General features: G+C 42.6%; 1 protein-coding gene across 3 annotated transcripts in view; it reads left to right on the top strand.

The window, feature by feature from the left end:
• The window catches only part of LOC114931019 (uncharacterized), a 252,672-nt gene that overhangs the window by 131,351 nt on the left and 102,343 nt on the right, over window positions 1-18,978 (top strand). For all 3 annotated transcript variants that reach the window (XM_029302924.2, XM_029302925.2, XM_029302923.2), the window contains one exon: window positions 3,217-3,291. In XM_029302924.2, the coding sequence (XP_029158757.1) occupies window positions 3,225-3,291 (67 nt within the window). In that variant the 5' untranslated portion in view covers window positions 3,217-3,224. The remainder of the gene's footprint in view (window positions 1-3,216; window positions 3,292-18,978) is intronic.

The following is an 18,978-nucleotide window of genomic DNA, read 5'->3' as shown; positions in this document are numbered from 1 at the left end:
TGCACCCTCTTTCGTACTCCTCCATCCTGTTCCTCCCTCTCTCGCTTCTTCCGTCTTCTTCATCGTAACCACCCTGTATACCGAGCCATTCCTCGCGTACCGACCCTACCGTTATTTCCCGTTTCCCTTTGTTCGCGCGGGCGACAGTGATATTCTGCGGGAATCCGCAGATGTGGCTCACTCTCGCATATCCGCGCGTCTCGGTTCGCAGGCGCGCGAGTTTGCGAAAAGCCAGACCAAGTGACACCGGTGTGGCGCGCGCTGAGCACGGCATTGTTGCTCAGTGACGGGCTAATAAAGAAAAATAGAGGCTCCGCAGCGCACGGATATTAGTTGTCTTCTGTGTTCGTGAGAGGGACGGAATGCGCGCCACGAGAAAAGAATAGACCGTCGATCTCCGACGAGGGAAGGGAGTTGTCGCGGGACTTTGTATTTATACGAGTTTCGTCGATGTTGGTACCGATTGCGTCTCTCCTAGGATTTTATTCGACAATCCTCAACGTCGCGATAAACAGCGATTTTATTTGTCCATTACGGATAAATACAATAAATGAAAATATTAGTATATATTTGCGCGTCTAGGTTCTCATAATAATCGATCGTATGCGATAATATTATCATTGAATTAATCCGATATTATAATTAATGCGAGAATAGACAGCTTTGCGGCAAAATTGGTTCATTGACTCAGACCGAGCAAATAAAAAAGGAGAAGTTTAAAATAAAATAAAAATTTAAAAGATTATCAATATAAAGACAAATTGATGATGAGGCGCAACTTTATGCGACGAACGCATGTTATTATTAAAAATTTTGTTTAGTAATAAAAGTGTATTTTTATTTTCGAAGTCTCGTAAGATACATTGACAAGATTAAACGTAAACATTATTTGTTTACATCGGCTCGAGTTCACTGAATAGTGGAGAGATGAGGGTTTATATTATGGTGCCGCGCTTGCGAGAAGGCTTCGAATTTTATTTATTTAATTAGTCAACCTTAAGTTGAGGTAGATCTGAGCGAAGAAATCGTTACAAAGAAACGCAATATAAATACTGTATGAGAGGCATATTACAATTACTTTGTAGCACATCTCGTATTAGCTTTAATGTAATTATTTTCGTTTTTTATAAATTTTCAGAATTTCCGTTTTGCATAATCTTACGGTGTCATTTTTCGTATCGTCATTTTTTATCTATAATTGTGACAAGAATGTCACAATGAAGCGTTAAATTTGGAAAGTTTTGTTCGCGTGTCTAGTGTTTATCACCCATTTCCTACGCTTCTGCGATATTACACATCGCGCACAATACGCAGTAAGATCGTTGGCTTATATTCCTATTGTAAGACTAAATATAGCTGGCCAGATCTCATTTCATGTTTACACTGGACGCATTCAACGGAGACAATGGCGCAGTAGCAATTGAATGCGATCGGTATATGGTCTGAGATATTCAGCGAATCGGATTCCATTTGCTACTCAAGTGCTACGCGATTGTTGCCTGCGCTGAATGCGTCCATTGACTGCGATATTCATATACGGGATGACATTGAAAACTATTGTAGTATGTCACCTGTCTCAATTGTCGACGATGATTGCAAGATATTGCGGAGGAAAGCGCGCTCTCGCTCCGGATTGACGCGAAAGAATTACACGAGTAAGTGCATCTAATATCAAGAATGAAAATACTCGGTGAAAACGCAAATTTATTTAACCTGACGGTAGTAATTTACGTCAGACGCGGAGAGCGTCGTGGCTTATATCTCGTACCTTTATCTCGCGACAAGATGTATATACGTTTTCGCACGTTTACATGCATATTTCATCGCGCGCGCGCGCGCGAAATACACATACGCATACTCGTATATCCCCCTTTACGTTGCATTATATCTATATGTCTTATCATGAACGCGCCAAGCGGGGAAGGCAACTAGTTCTTTCCCGCCCTTTATCTTGCTCGCATTGTTTTATTCCTTCCTCCATTTTCCAGCCGTGTGTCTTCCTTTTCGTTTAATTCGTATAGACAATACCTGAATTCTGTTCGAGGATTCACGAATTCGGTCGCTCGAGAAGTCATTCAAATCAATAGAGAAAAGAAAAGAAAAATTGAAGAGATTTTTTATTATTTGCTCGCGCTCTTTCTCGGCTTAGTTGAAAGAAATGAAATTTCTCGGCCGCGTATAGTATGTGGTTTCCGAAAATTTGCTCGGAATGCAGGCTCCGTCTCATAAGATCGCGTCAGATTTCTCTCCGCCTCGCTGGAGAATGTCGATTCTGGCTCGTGAAACGAGGCAAATTTATACGCCCGATGCGAAAGAAGGGTCTCTTCTCTCTCAGCCAGTTGGTGTATTTTTATTAGAGAGCCGCGAGGGGATCTTGAATCTACACAAATATTAACGTGATTCGATTTTACACAGGTACGTCAGGATCGAACGTTATACGAAACTGTCGGACTATCACGTAATATTATCACGACGTATATATATATATATATATATGTGTCGAGGCTATGCTGTGAATAACACAGCGAAATTGAAGCCGAGACGTATTAGAGACAATGTTTTAACACGAGAATGTCTGGTACATTTTATCGCCGGTCTAATTTCAGAACGTGCCCGAGAGGTCAATAGGCTACTTATTCTCGGGGCTTTATACATGAATTACTCGCTAGAGTATCGATCCCTGAATTTCTATCGTGCCAAAAGCGATCCATTTCTCTTCGTGACGTAGCCACGGGCACATCCATCGGTATCGTATTATAACTGACCGAAAGAAGGATTGAGGGAACATTCTTTCGTATCAATATTACGGGAGAAAAAGGGCTGTTTCCGCTCTTCTAATTGTGCCGAGCCGCTATTTGGAAATGAGTATAGCACGCATTAATTTGCGCCGAGTGTGTGTTTTCTCACGATTTCTCACGTAAGGGATAAGGAGGGATAAGTCGAAGTAGCCAAAAAAGCGGCGAAGAGGAGAAAAAAAACTGATATTACTCTGGACGCTTGTTTACACAGGCTATTTTAGCAATATTTGGAGACAATCGCTGTGCTTTATTAAGATGAAAAAAAGTGATTTACTCGCGCGAATAGAGTTTTCCCACTACATACATACAGTTAGATATATATTTCTTACATCGTGAATCGATGGCTTTCGGCTATTTACAACAAATAACGCTTAAATAGTATTGTTTAACGACTCTAATATTTCTTTTTTTGTTACAGATTCGAAGATGAATTGGCCATTGGTGCTGACTTGCTTTTTGCTGTCGCAGTCGTGCATCCTCGGCGAGCAGCGCGGTAAGTCGCTTTATTAAAAATTATTTTTGCCAGCAAGTACATCTCTGAGATTATATAAAGCCATTCTGTGCGATAAAAGAGACAAAATATTTTAAAAAGTAGAATATTCTTTAACGCGATATATAAATTTAAATATATTTTCTAATTTATACATATTTCCAAAAATTGGCTAGTTTCTTAATATTTTTAATTATAATATGAAGTCATTCACCTATATAAATATTCTATTATTTGCAATAAGCTTGCTTGCGCAAGAATAGAATTATATATAAAATTAGAAGATGTTCTATTTTGTTATAGACGGTGCGCGCGATACTTATAATAAATTGACAGAACTCAGCTATATCTAATCAAATAATAAGCAGTTTGTATCTTATTTAATTTAAATTTGGAAATTTATAAAATAATTAAGGATGACATTTACCAATTTAAATGAGGTTTTTATCTTATTGCACCTTAATTTATATCTGAACGCTTCTTATATATTTGTCACAATAACACCTTTAAATATGGAAAACAGGGTAATGTGTTTATTAATATAAAATAAAAAAACATGTATGTGTTATACGAGAAGACGGAGCGTACCGTACCATGTAAGAAAGTTTGCGAATTACTTTACACGAATACGCCGAGCAATGCTACCAAGACTATTCGTTGCACGACCACGTTACCGTGTCCTCCCTGTTGCGCAACGAGCTGCAAAAGCCGGGTCTGTAAAACAAAAAACCACGAATTGGGTCATTTCTTTTTTTTCCCGTCAGCGACGACGAGCGCGGTAGTCGGAAGGCAGGCGGAAAATCCTTAATCCACCTCGGTCGCTCGAAATCTGGCGTGAACCCATGCGAAAACAACGCCGAGGGGTGGATTATGATGATCGTGGAAACAACGTGCCGGGAGCGTTCGTTGTTCGTCTTCCCAGTTATGTGGGTGGGCGGTTTCCCGGATGTATTGCACACCCAAGCGTGACCCATAACCGCGGCTCTTTCCTTCCAGTTCTCCCCCAACTGCGCGCGCGGATAGACAAATTAGTCCTCTTTCACCCTTATTCGAGACTATAGGGGCTAAGAAGCTCAGCGTTTGTACCAATGGAGCTTATTTCGCCGCTAAGCTCCTGCTCTTGGTAACAGATCGTCTTATAATGACGACGAGGAGAGATACGAAATACGATCTCTCTCGAAAATAAGGAGAAAGGGTGGATTGACCTCTGTCAAAGGCGCCGAGTCTTTTAGAGGAATTCAATGAAAAATCCGACATTTTTCTCCCTCTCGAAATTAATAAACGTAATGCGCTATCGTAGAAACGCGATCACGCTTCGATCTCTTTGAAACGGCGCGTGCGACCGCATCCGTGCTGCGGTAAGCTCACTACCCTATTTGAAAGTTGTCCGGCAGTGTTCAACTTGTTTGGCCCTATCGAGGCAAATCTCCCTCCGCCCACGTACGAAGGAACGGACACAATCTCTCTCGAGTACGCCGGACGGACGACCGCGGACACGAACTTCGATTTCGAGTACACAAGAGACATCGAGTACGCGTCTGCCTAACGCCAATCCAGGTCAAAGTGTATTTTCTCGGTCGCACTCTGACGGCGGCAAACGAACCGCAGCGGCGCGCGCGCGCCTCGAAATTCGCCAAGGCGAAACTTTCCCCCCCTTTCGACTTAATTGGCGGCTTTCTCGCACGGGGACCGTCTTTGACTTTCCTTTCAACGACGGGGCAAGTCCGAAACTCGCCAGTGGTCAGTGGCGCGTAACAATGGTATAAAGACTCGCGAAGTAACGAGCTGCGGTAAACGAACTATATCATCTCAAAGATATTGAAAGCATATACGAGAAGGCTGTATATATAAGGAGGTGTACTAATTTGCTCGATGCGTTTTATTTATGCGCTTCTGTCGATACGAATACTAAATCCATCGTCGTCTTTCTCGCTCCCTCTTTTCAGCTGAATATAAATATACATTCCAGTAACTCGTAGAATGTTTAATTGAATTGAGAAACTCTCCGTCGTCGGTCGTATATCGTTCGATAGAATGATGTGATATAAATGATATCTTGAGATTCTCCGTTTTCTTACTACCACATTGTACTTTTTTCAAAGCCGGCCGATCAATCGTAGACTTGTTCTACTTGTCGATTTTTCAATTTATTGGAGATATTCCCAGTTCTGTGCGAAAATCATGTAGACGCGGAAGACTCCAATAAAATCGCCTTATTTATTCTTTGTCACGGTAAATCACTTCTTTTCGAGTTCTTGAATGTGGTAACTAACTTAATTGGCGGCTTCGAGACGGCCGCGGACCGTCTTTGTGGATTGAAGTGGCGCGGGACCACGACACTTCAGAGGGTCGTGGACGGCAACTAAGAAGCTCGAAACTTGTTAATGGCATGGGTGTTATGGGACAATGGCATAAAGACTATTGAGATTACGAGGGGACTACGAGATTTTGCATTTGATGCAAACGACCAATTAAGTGGTTGAAGGAACACGTTTTTTTTCTCTTTTTTTATAATCGAGTGCTAAATGTATGTGGAAAATAATTTAATTAATTAATATTGATAATCAAAATGTATGTAAGATGATTCGAGATAATTAAATTATTGAACGAAATCTGAAATTGATTTTTCTTTAATTAACAAGGTTATCGGGGTATAAATTTTGTGAGCGATTGGAAATATCAAAGATGAATTAAGCTTTAAAAGTGTAAATGGGTGATTATACGGTACTGGATTTATGATCGTTTATACTTTGCACATATTTAGCAAATGACAGTGAAATACAATATGGTAGATTGAGCTGCTCGGTAGATATTCCTCGATGTAAAGCCATGTTCGCTGGAAACGATAAATCTAAACGCTTACATGGATACCGCGTCACGGGGACTACCTGTGCATTTATGCGAGTCGCTATTATTTTGGAATATCAATGCGCCATTAAGCCGATATAAACTGGAGGTAAATATGTTTCGCACTCTCTTAGCGAATAAAATCATTTGGCCACAGGTGTCATTTCCGACAATTTGGCCGTTGTTATTTTGATTTACATCACATTTTACCGTCATTTCGAGGACATTGTGGTTTGGGAAACACGAGGGAGTTCGTAGTATTCTCCAAATGAATATCAAAGCATTTAGTTGGGAGTTATTTTTAGCGCAGATCCAAAAATGCCTCTCATTAGTACAACTTTAATTTTGGTTGTAATAAAAAATGAGTCAAATGAAAAAAAAAAAAAAAAAAAAACTATACGCGCAAAATAATTTGCCATGTGATAAAAAAAATAAGTTTGCAGTAATTGGCAATTTTTTTAGATATACATTTCAGTGGTACACGAAATGAAATTTTCAATCTTCACGCGCACGAGAAAACCAATACTATAATTTTGATTGCTACGCAGAATTGCGAGAAATTCACGCGCGCGACAATAGCATATTAATTTTTTTTTTTTTTTTGGTTTAGGTACAATGCACGCCCGTTATTTTGCTCATATCACAGCAATCTTGCTTTAAACTGCGACGTAAAAATTCGACGGATTTAGTTATATTTTTGTAATTCCTTTGAACGCGCGATGAATATTTGCTTTGAAGTAATCTGCAGCGGAAAAGGATACGCGCCCCCTGATATGAATAACCTTTCTCATCGAGACAGGAGAATGGAAGGAAACGGGAGGGAGAGAGAGAGAGAGAGAAAGAGAAAGGGAGTTAATTTTACGACGAGAAAAATGCGCGTTTACTGGCCGGTCGTGAGAAAGGGACGAGTGCCCGAAGCGAAGCGCTGAATTCGTTTCTTGTCCCTGGCGCGAGTGGTTTTGTACCTTTGTAATAAAACTGCATTTCCATTTCCGCGTACAGCACGCGCGCGTTGAAATTAACGTTGCGCGGAGACGGGCATTACGCGGAGTTTCCGGTTAATGGACCGTAACGTTTATATCTGGCTGCTCTTGGTAATTTATCGGCGATGCGATAAACGCACGATAATGTTACCCAGCCATTGACACTGACGAATATTCATCGATATGTACTCATATTTTGCACCCTTATACATACATACGTACATCTATATTATACATATATGTATAGGGACTAACCGATTCTATGAGTCTAAATTACGCTACATAATATATTACATAGAGTTTTTTCCTTATCTACTACATCTACTACACGAGTCGAAAAACATGGTAAGGAACAACGTTCTGATTCACACCTGTCTTTCTGTACTTCTCTCTCTCCCAATCTCGCGATAAGTTTCTAGAGTATTTGAAGTTAGCTCTCCCATTTTTTAAGTTTTGAAAAAATTATTAGAGTTCTGGCTGCCCCCTTAGTAGTTCTAAAGTTCTCTATCGACTTTAGAAATAATTCCGCCGTTTTTAAAGCATCGAAAATAGCACTTGAAGTTACGAAGGGCTAACTTCACACTTTTTGTCTAACTTTGAGGCCGTATAACTTTTTTTCTATTTATTTAAGCGCATTAAACAATAAGGGTAGTTGATAGAACTCTCTTCGGGGGGGCTATCAGAACTCTCAATAAAATTACCGATTTTCAAAAAAGTTGCGGATTCGAAAATTTTCGCGCAAGGTTAAAATTTTTTTCGATAATACATTTTTCGGCAGTTTTGTTGGTAGTTCATAGAGAACCCAGAGCTATTAAGGGGACAGCCAGAACTCTAATAATTTTTTCAATATTTAAAAAATGGGGGCTAACTTCACATACTCAACTTTCTCTCTGTCGAGATTCTCGGTGGTCTTTGTGGACGCTTTTACGGAGGCACACATAATTTTCTGCCACCGACTACGGCGTGGCGTGGCGGATTCGGTGGATCATCCTTATCTGACCGCCTAGCAGATACGCACGTTCCCTCGCCCGAGATAAGGCGCATCCGACGCCGTCTAGATTTTCGTAGATCGTACACCGTATCTTAGATTGTGTTCCAGCCTCTCTCTGTCTCTCTCTCTCTCTCTCTCTCTCTCTCTCTGATGCCGCCCCGCGAGACACCTGATTTAATGCCATATACGCCCGCGGATATTTGCCTTGTGTTGTAACACGCCGAATGGAGCGGATAAGCGCGCATATCATTTAAGGGCGCGTTAATACTCGCCCCGAGTCTCGCACGTGCCGGCATTGAATCGCAATTTCTACCTTCAATACATGCAGTTATATTGATTGTAGCAGATTTGTGATATCGATTCTATCGATTATATTCCTTTGGATTACTTTATTTTTTTCCTTTTTGTTCGTTCTTAATCTTTTAACTTTGACTTTTTTTTTTGTTTTAATTTTTTTATATTAAATATGCAAATAATTTCCAGTGTTTATTCAAAAGAAAAGCAAATTCTTAATTTTTCTTTCTCCGATCCCTCTCTGCGAACGCCCATGCTTGGAATATTCAATTAATTCGTCAAGTAGAAACGTCAACGTGTTACAAGAGATATAATAAATGAGAATACCTTTTCAAGTGGTTGCCTACATAACGGAGACGACATTGGACATATGACAATGTCGCGTAGCGATTTTCTCGGCTCGGTGCGTCCCAGCGACATCAAAAAGCCATAATCGTAAAATGTAAGTGTATCGTTTCTCGTTGTATCGCGAAGGAAGCCGTGTGACGGCGCGGGCGAAAGCGTTAAATTTTCATATTCGCCGTATCACGCGAGTACGCGCATAAAGCGATTATATATGGTCGCCCCTTTTCCCTTCCCCCGCGATCGTCCCCCACCCTTCTCTCGTTTCCGTAACGCAGAGAGGAGCAGCACGTGGAAGGTTAATCAGAGTCAAGGCAAATAAGCGGAGCTACTATCCGCTCGGTAATTAGCGAGGTCCGTTAAAGTGGATTCCGACACCGGGGGTTGAACACGCGCTTGCGCGTCCGCCCATCCCGCGAGAAGGGTGGCGCAAAAAAGGAGCGTCGCGACGACGATTAAAAGCCAGCCCGACGACGCGACCCCTCGTAGTCTCCCTCTCCACCGTCTCTCTTCTTTTTCGCGTTATGTGCTCTTTGTCTCTAATAAAGCCGAAAACGTTTTGTCGGGCATTAAATTTCGACGTACGTCGCCGGGGAAAATACATTTGTATTACACGTGCAGGCAAAGTGGCACTTTGTGTACGTGTTCTCTGTGCGGAAAGCGGCCGATTTCCCACGCCGTCATCTAGCGGCGACGCGGTGAGTGAATAAGCCGCGTTCAAAGTCATTGCTCACGGATTCAGCCGTGGACAATGACTTTGAACACGATTATTCCCGCACCGTGCCGTCGCAAGATGGCGGCGTGCGATCGGCCATCTCGCGCACAGAAAACGCGCACAAAGCCACTGCACTTGTGATACAAAATATCGTGTGTATCAAGTGCGGATTGACAATTGTTCACTCGTGTGGGGTGGTCGCACTCGCCATCCCCCGCACTCGTGACCAATTGTCAACTTTCCGCACTTGATACACAATATACTATTAAGGCGGCGGGATCGGTGATTAAAGCGGCGGGATTGTTTCCTATAGCCGATGAACTTGACGCCGCGGAAATTCTCTCCGTCCGGTTTACATATTATCCCAAGGTTTATTTATACATATATACCGACACACTCTTCAATTATTATTATTAGCGTACAAGTGGTATATAGACATATATATACGATAATGGTTTAACATATTATATTTGTAATAGTACAATGTTATTCAATATATATCGCATTGCATTACAATTTGTTTGTAGATTTATTTGATTACTAAATCGAATCATGTTTGTGACACACTGCTGCAATTTATTGTTTATTTCGGCGCTCAGTGTTCCGAGGGTGTTCGCTCATTAATTCGCGCGCCCTCGCGTTCTCATTAACCTCTCTCTCTCTCCCCTTTCTGTGTACGCATAAAACACTCGAGGCATTCGCGTTATCTCGCACGCTCTATCGAGCATCCTGCGAAATCTCACCTGCGCGGCGGAAGAGGCGGAGGGGAGGCGTCGGAGAAGAACAGAGGAGCGCGCATTCAAGCTGCGCGCTGTTATCGGGGGGATGAAAAAAAAAAAAAAAAAAAAAAGAGGGAGAGAACGGTAAAGAGCGACGCGATTCCGGCGAAGCGGAATAACGTGCGGAGAGAAGGACGGGTCGCGAGGGATGAGTCGGGGGATGGGAAAACCGGAGGCTCAGCCCCGACCGAGTTTTTCGGCGGCATTACCGATTTATATTTTACGCCGGATTTACCATCGGATGTGTGTATGTTTTTAATATCCTGGATATGCACCCGCGCGCGCGTGCGCGCACGAGCGCATCGATGCATCTCGCTCGATGCCGAACGCTCAACGGAGCACGAATAGCTACTCTTCCCTCTCTTCATTCTCCCCCCTCTTTCCTCTCATTTCTACACAAATCCGCGATCTTTTATCCGCTTTCCTCTTCCTGCCTTTTTCTCTCGCTCCCTTTCTGTCTCTTTCCGTTCTCACGTGCCTTTAACATTTTCGTGCTTGTTCAGCGAGTGTTTCCTCGCCTTTGCTCGCTTGCTCACTTCGTGATTCTTTAAAATCCTTTTCTTTGTGTTTCCTCGGCTATTCATTTTCCTGAGTAACACCATCCCCTGGACTGGCCTCTGGCGAGCGTTAATTTCGTTTTAGTGCGCTCCTATGCAGCGCTACCACGCTCCGCCGTGACTTCGTGCGACGGGTTAGTAAGTGCATCCCCACGTCATTTGTACTTCACTTAATTTCATTTTATATATACATGAGATGTGCGCCGGAGGGTTTTTCCCTCGCTCCTTTTCACGTGCGAATTCTTTGACCAATTTACGATTAATTTCTTTAAAATAATGAGCCAACACACAATTTGAGTGTATAAAGAAATATACACACATACACGCGCGTCTTTTACAATCTGCGCCCAAGTATATATATATATATATATATATGACATCTTGCGCCAGGAGTCTTCGCGTCCTTTCAATTTCGGTATGAAAGAAACGTCGAAAAAAAAAAACGAAACAAAAAAGCAATACATTCCTTCCCATTTCGCCTCTTTAAAACCTTCTTTCACGATATAATTAAAATTAAAGTATCGAGAAGCCCGAATACCTCGCCATGCAAAAAATATATATTTGCGTCTATTAATATCCCGGAACGAATTGAATATTCAACGCGCGTTTCCTCCGACACGCATACGAATGCATCTCGGGGATGCAGGCGCCATGTAAGAGCCGTAGAGAGGAGCGCGATTAAATACGGGCCGGCCCGGCCGTTTGTGTACGCGATCAAATCTGTTTTTGTTCGTCTGGACCGTACACAGGGAGGGTTTTCTCGGCATCTCCTCTCGTCGGCAGAAGACGAGAGATATCAGAGGGGTAGACGCGACGAGAAAGAACGAAGCAAACAGAACGATCGGCGGCAACGTGTTCCGAACAGTCGGCGCTTTGTATTTGCCCATTAATAGCGAACTACCATCTCTATGCGCCTAGTCGGCGCTGAGAAATTAGCGGAAGCGCTAATTGTGTTACGTAACCTAGTTAGCGATGTGTGCACTTGGCAATTCGAAGCGAAGATTCCTCTGCCCCACCTTCTCTCGTTCCGCCGCTAACCCGTCTGTCTCTCTCGGGAGAAACGATCATCCCTGAGTGAACCTTGAACCCTCGTACCTTTTACGTTCCGGCACGCGAGCCGCCTACCGAACGAGCTTTTTCGTCCTAATTACCTAATCGTTGCCGTGTTCCTTCGTCGTCTTTCTCGTGCATTCGGAGAGCCGTGTTTCTTTCTTTCCTTCCCTCGTTGTGCATCGCGATGCCAAGTCGGAGCGTTGCTTTGCATAATGCGTAACTGCATGTATTCGAGGCTATCCTCGATTTCTGAAAATAATATTGTCAGCTAATTTCAATTAAATTTTATTCCATAGATCCGATAGTTTTGTCGTGGAACACGTACCTAGTGTATTTGCGTATGAGAACTTTTCCTTGAGGAACGCACAATTATACCGTTTGTGTTCATCGTATTGCGTCATATTTCGTAAAGTGGAACGTGTCTTATGAGAGAGAGAGAGAGAGAGAGAGAGAATGAGAGAACAGGTATATAACGACGGCCGCCGAGAGAATTCGCCGGCGGGCTATTTTCGCAGAAACGAGTTTGCTAGAGAAGTTGGCCTCCGCTCGCGAGAACATATGTAAACAATGCAACGCGCAAGCCGACGAGCGGAAACGAAATGATATTTGCGCGAATTAATCTTTGTGAGATTGAAAACCCGGCACGTCTACATTATTTCCGAGCTTACGGAGCTCGCGGCTGAGAGGACAAACCGAGAAAGAGAGAGAGAGAGAGAGAGAGAGATGTGTTGTGCGTTGAGAGAAGTTTCTACGACTTGTCATTCTATATAGGTTTCTGTAACGCGATATTTTTTTCGAATACCTGCACGTAAGAATATTATATGATCGTATCGGAATCGCGTGTAACTCCGGAAATAGTTGCAGCTTTCGTTGCAGTTGGGAAATCGCAAATCCTATCTCAATTAAAACTGATGGCTCCATATTGTTGAAGCGGGAATGGTTCGTTTGCAATTTGCAGTGACACAACACGGTAAGTGCGGAGAGTATACGCAACCCGGTGTATATGCGTGCATGTAACCGGAGTACATAAAGCGCATTCGCGAGCCGGTTTCACCGGTGCATCGTGGTAAACGCGTGTTCCCGCGACGCATTTATTGACGCTCCTCTATATTATTGACGAGACGACGAAACGATCTCGGTACGTTTTAACGCGTACGTGAAACCGCGAACGCCAAATAAGAGACAAATCTCTTAGTCCTCAATGTCACGGTTTATCTTTCAATGTCGCAATATTGAGACATCCCTGACGTCCGCGGGAGCGATTCGCGTCGTGACACGACGTCGAGTGTCACGACGACGACGACGACGACGACGACGACGACGAACGAACGAAGACGACAAGTGAATGGGGAGGAACTTTATCAGACTTCTTACGCGCATAGAACAGGTTTCCCCCTCGATGGCTTATCCTTTCAAACATCGTGACACAATGCCAATGCGACCTGTCGTTTCGACACTCTTCACCTTTCAATCTGCCGCAGATCAGCTGTTTTCGAGGAGAAAAAAGAGAAAGAGAGAGAGGACGCTTTTTTCTCTCAAGAATCGCGATTCGCCGCGATAGATTCATCTCGCCACGTCGCGGGATCCTTTCTGCGTAAACGAGGTGACCCTGAGCATCGAATACCAAATATCGGCCGACGTGTCGCTCGTATAGCGAGAGATAGAAAAATCCGGTGATCTGTCGGATGATCGAAATCCTCGACCCTATCACCACTAGATCCTCTCTCGACATTTTTTTTTTTTATGAACACGCACGCACGCATGCGCGTCTACCCAGGAGATTGTCCCAATTTTTTTATCGTCGCGTTTTATTCGGCGTTTTATCGCGAGTTTACGTCCCGACGGAGTTTGATGAACTCTCGCGGTGTCGCTTTAACGCCTGTATCAATTTCAGCGGAATCACACCGGGCGCGAATCGTAGAATTTTTTCCTCATGACATTCCGATGGAAAATTGCAAAGTACTAAAATTTCTGAGAGAGTCTTGCTTTTATTTTATAGTGTTTTTTCTTGTTTTTTTTTTGCGATAGCGAAGGCGCGAGTAAATTCTTCGCAGGATCTTGCTTCTCTTCGACTTATTGTTCGCTCGAAAACTCGGGGTGCAAATTCTTCCTCTTTTCTCCTTCTCCCTCTTTTTTTTTTAATAATCTATTTTTGCCGGTATGTCCTTTTTTCCGTAAAATATGGAGTGCAATGATAGCAACGGAAAATCCAGCATGGATATGGTCGCGAGGAGACTGAGATTCGCAAGTGTACACAGCCTGGAGATTTGTCTCGCTAAATCTACTCTATGTAACTCTGTAGGATCGAAAGCCGCTTGCTCTAGACAAATGGTATATAGTGTACAAAGAGAGGCAAAATATTTAGCTAGAGCAAGTTCCTTCTACATAAATAATACTTTAAAAGAGACATGTAAAATCTAATTAATTTTAAATGGATATTTATATACTAATTATGCGTTACGTGTAAAATTCTTTATATTATATTTATATTATGTCATTTATATTATGTCATTTAAAAAAAAAAAAATGCGACGAGAAGAGAATTTGCAGAATATCATAACGCGAAATTTTGTTCGTTCTTCTACCTATATTTTTCTATTTTAGCACATATTTTTTGAACCTATATTTCTACGAAAGATACTCTCTTCATTATCGATTTCTTATTCGTTTCCTAATATGTATGCATATTGCAGTTGAATGTTACGAACACGCGTATGTTACATTCGTCGCGCAGCGCATCTCTATTAAATTTGTATATATAAACTACGAACTTTTGTTGCCATATTATCTCCGTTTCTGCATACGCGGCGGCAACGGTAGTTGCATTTAGCAAAACATTATTAAGTCCATACTTATTCGCTTTAAAGTGGACCGAAGCGCGAGGCTTGCATTAAACACGTACGTACATTTGTGTTCCCGGTATCCTCGTAAACATCCTCGCTAAATTCCGCGCAGATACGGAGCACGAACTTTCGGTGCCGCATTCGGCTATAATATTCTGCACATGCTGATTTCCATACGGCGTTGTAACGCGTAAGAGTTTTAATCGCATCCTCGCAACGGTAGTCGTACGCACTGCATACGTATCGAGCATATGTGTGTGTGTGTGTGTGTGTATGCATTTCCCGAGAGTGGGTCACAAGCCACACAGTGCATTTCTACCCGCGATGTAAATATATAAATATATAGTGCATCATACGTGCGTGTGTAAGGGTGCATGCGTTGCATGTGTACAGCATAAATGTAAACCAACGTTGGTTATTTGATGCCAAGTTTTACAATGCGAGAGAATATCGAATGACTGGAATACCGTTTGTTAAAAAAACACATTGTTTATTGTAAATGGAAAATAATATTATCATATTTTTGTGTGATTAATGTAATTGTAAAAATGAAAACAAAATACGAACAAACTCGTGAAATATTCTATATATTATATTCGTAATTTGGAAAATGAATGTAATTATTAAAAGAGGTAAGAACCAATAATTTTTTAGTATTGACAAAGTTATATAAATATGAATATAGCAAAATAATTATATAAACGCAAATAGATGATAAATATATAAAAATTTGAGAATAAATTCGAAATACGATCTATTTTTCCAAAGTACATACATATATTAATTTGCCGCGAGGAAAAGAAACGAAGTGTTATAATTAAACTCGAACAAGAATCGACACCTTCGTTGCCCTTAGTTACGAGCATCGCGATACTCATCGGCCGCCGATCGATAAGTACGAAGTCACCAAACTGTCGACTTACTTGCGTAACAATTTAATCGGCGAACGTCCACCCACGCCTCGCCCGTCGATAAGCTTTAAGGGGAATGCCGGCGCCAGAATGCTCGCGCAGGCCGATGCCGACTAAGGGAAAATCGTTGGCCGAAGAATCGAACGCGCCATTCGGCCAGCGCGAATAAGTTACAATAGAGGCAACGACCAAGGAGATTCTTACGAACGATTTATTATTTGATTGCTCATTATTGTTTTACGGGACCCGGCGAGTTAGTCAGCGATTGAGAAACTCGAGAAAGGGTGTCGCGAAGGAGACAGGATGAAGGAGAAAGAGATGGGGTGTCAGCTCTCAAGAGAGAGAGAGAAAGAAGGCGGTAATAAAATCACAGTACCGATGGCCTGTCTCGGGGCCTCTCCGTTGATTCTTCTACTGGTAATCGAGTATAGATAGAACGAGACGTGAAGAGAAAGAGAAAAGAGAGAGGAAGAAAGATCGAAGAACCGAGGGGGCGAGTAATTACGCGTCATGGCAATGTGTAAATTCCGGTGCACATTGTTCATTCCAATCTCGTTTACGCGGCACGGCCAGCGAATTTTAATCGTGTCGCATCCGACACGGCCCTTTGTGTTTGACGTACAAGATGTAACACATCCGATGGCATGTAATCTACCTGCTGCTGTATGCGCTTAGATGCGGCGCTTTAATTAGACGCTTTATTTTTCGCGTCGCGCAAGCATAAATAATTCTAATTCAAAATTTTATAAATATTCGTTCGTCAGATCTAAAATCTTATCCGTCCGCGACCCAATTAGATTTTCGAAATTTCATTTTAACTTCGTGTTTCGGAGCTTCAGACCCCGGGGTTAATGAGAAAAATCGCGAAACGTAAAGAGTGTTTCGCTCTCTTTCTCTCGCTCTTGTAGTCATAAGGTCCTCCTCGTCGCTGAATTGCATTCACGCAGGCGAATCTTTCTTCTGTTGTTTGAGAGAAAACGAGGATTGCGAGGTCGTTTTTTGTTTGATGAAGACACCGCAAGCGACGTCTCGCGTGGCGAGAGACATCGATAGGTCGATAGATGACGACGGCTCGTGCCTCCAGAAAACGCTTTGGGTTCCAGGCTTGGTATCAGTTTCCGCGAACTCGTTTGCATCGCCGATAGAAAATATGTACAAACGATTTGCCCACAATGCCGGGATGTGTAGTATACGGTAAACGAGGTCGTGTAAGCCCCTGCAAGCTCTCGGCGGCCAACCACCGAATGGAAATAGAATTCTGCATGCCGGTACACTCAATCATCCCCCATCCAATCTATTTCTTCTTTAGTGCTTTCCTTTCTTGCGTGCCGGAAATATTCTTCCACGCGAAAGCAGCGTTTCTCGATCTCTGCGCGCATTGAAAACATCGTTATTTCGCAATTACAAACATCTTTGCGCGCGTGCGTTTCAACGAATTTTGACAGTTTGGATTTCGTAAATAATGCGAAGATAATTGCTCCTTCTCTCTCTCTCTCTCTCTCTCTCTCTATTTCTCGCATATTTTACAAACATTCGTGTTATGTAATATTATAAAAGAATTAATCGAATTATTTTTGAAGAAAAAAAGGACACCAATTATTTATCTTTCACAATAATTTCTCTCCCATTTTACTTCTGACATTTATGTTGGACATATCGCGCGTTTTTCGAAGAAAAGGCAGGTACAAACCTACGAAACGCAATTTCCGCGTCGGGACAATAAATAGCGAACAGTGGCGCGATACGGTTGAAATGGAGCGGAAAAGGGCGTCACTCCTCTCGTGAACTAATAAATATTCCGATAGCGGTCTTTATAAGCGGATAAACATCTCGATAATTCTTCTCGAGGATATATATACGGGTCGGGACGAAGACGGGATGCGCCGTATCCCAATACAATGCGAGAGGAAAGCCTCTTTAGCCGCTTTCGTCGAGCCTCGATATCATCCCATGTCGCCCGCAATTTCTTAAAGCTCGGTCATGGGTTTGATGTTCAGAATTAAATATATTCGCTTCTTTACACGAATGGATAATTCTTCATTTGATCGCAAAATTTGGAAAATCCTGACAAAACGCTTGTAAAAGTTGCCCCACCGTTTATAAAATTTTGTGAATTGACACATTACAAAACGAACGCGATAAATATGTTGGTAAAATACTTTCGAATATTCGGGAAATGTTGAAAGCGCTTTATTGGATCGCAGATTTTCAATTAAAAAATAAATATGTACATTATTTCTAAAAAAAAAAAAATAAAAAATAAATTTTTATCTTTAATTTTATTTTTTCAAGCGCGATATCTATTCAGCATATTTTTTGACCGCCAAACGGATTATTTAAATGCGAACAAAAAGATGGGCAACGAGAAATTGTATCGTTATTTAATCCGCGGTTAACATAAAATTAAAAATACAAATTTCCATCGAATTCCGTCCATTACGCGATGATAAGGGATGCCATAATCAGCGTTTTATATCGACGCAAACGCACCGGCGCGGCGCAGACGTCAATACAATGGAACGCGGAATGCTCTTTGTTGTCATCGCGGATAATCTCCACGACTTCTCTGTCTCCGCTCAACAGTCCGCGTCCAGGATCATCCACTCGTCTTTTGATCTCGATGGACGTCACTCCGCGGCGTCCCATTCATCGGGCTGCACCTCGACGTCAGTCGAGCCGAAGCTTTTCCTTCATCTCCATCAGTCGCGCGCCCTATTCATCTTTCGTGAACGGAGTGTTCTTGAGATATTATTTCATTTAGCTCGCGCCGAACGCAAAAATACTACATCAGCAATATTCGCAGCGCGTATCGTCTTATTCCCTTTCACCGCCGCCGCTCATCATAAGGAATCGCTGCGTCGCTACTCGTTCATCAATCAACCTCGGCGCCGCACTCGCCGATAAATTTCTGCACGTAATTTATTAAAAGAAATGCGGGCTGCATTGCGGAAAATTGCAGTTTGCGCCTCGCGTGAAACTCCTCCTCCGTGAATTCGCTCGATTTCATGAATGCAAGCCGGATCTTGCGATGAGATCCCGACGGTATATCGACGTGTGTTCAGAGATACGTCAACCGAAAAAGCGAGTTTCCCGTTCGAACAATGCGTCTCCGCGAAATGATTCGAATTGGCAAAATTATCGGCGTTTCATTGCCGAGGCTCGAATTCGCGGCTCGTCGATCGTCGTCGGATTGTGCAGCTTACGGTCGATTTTAACGATCCGCTGGAACAGCTGCGGCAAATCGAGCTTTCTCGCGGCTAGGATTCCAACCGTCCTACTACAAGGGCGGTAGAATGGTCGAGGGATACGCGGGGGAAAGAGAGAGAGGATAAATGTTGGAAAGAGGCAAACAGATGCGAGAGAGAAGGAGGTAGT

This window comes from Nylanderia fulva, unplaced genomic scaffold, assembly GCF_048542155.1.
Source record: "Nylanderia fulva isolate GAGA-0341 unplaced genomic scaffold, ASM4854215v1 Scaffold1, whole genome shotgun sequence".
NCBI lineage: Eukaryota > Metazoa > Arthropoda > Insecta > Hymenoptera > Formicidae > Nylanderia > Nylanderia fulva.
Note: the sequence above shows the minus strand (reverse complement) of the source record. Positions and strands in the feature narration are given on the sequence as shown.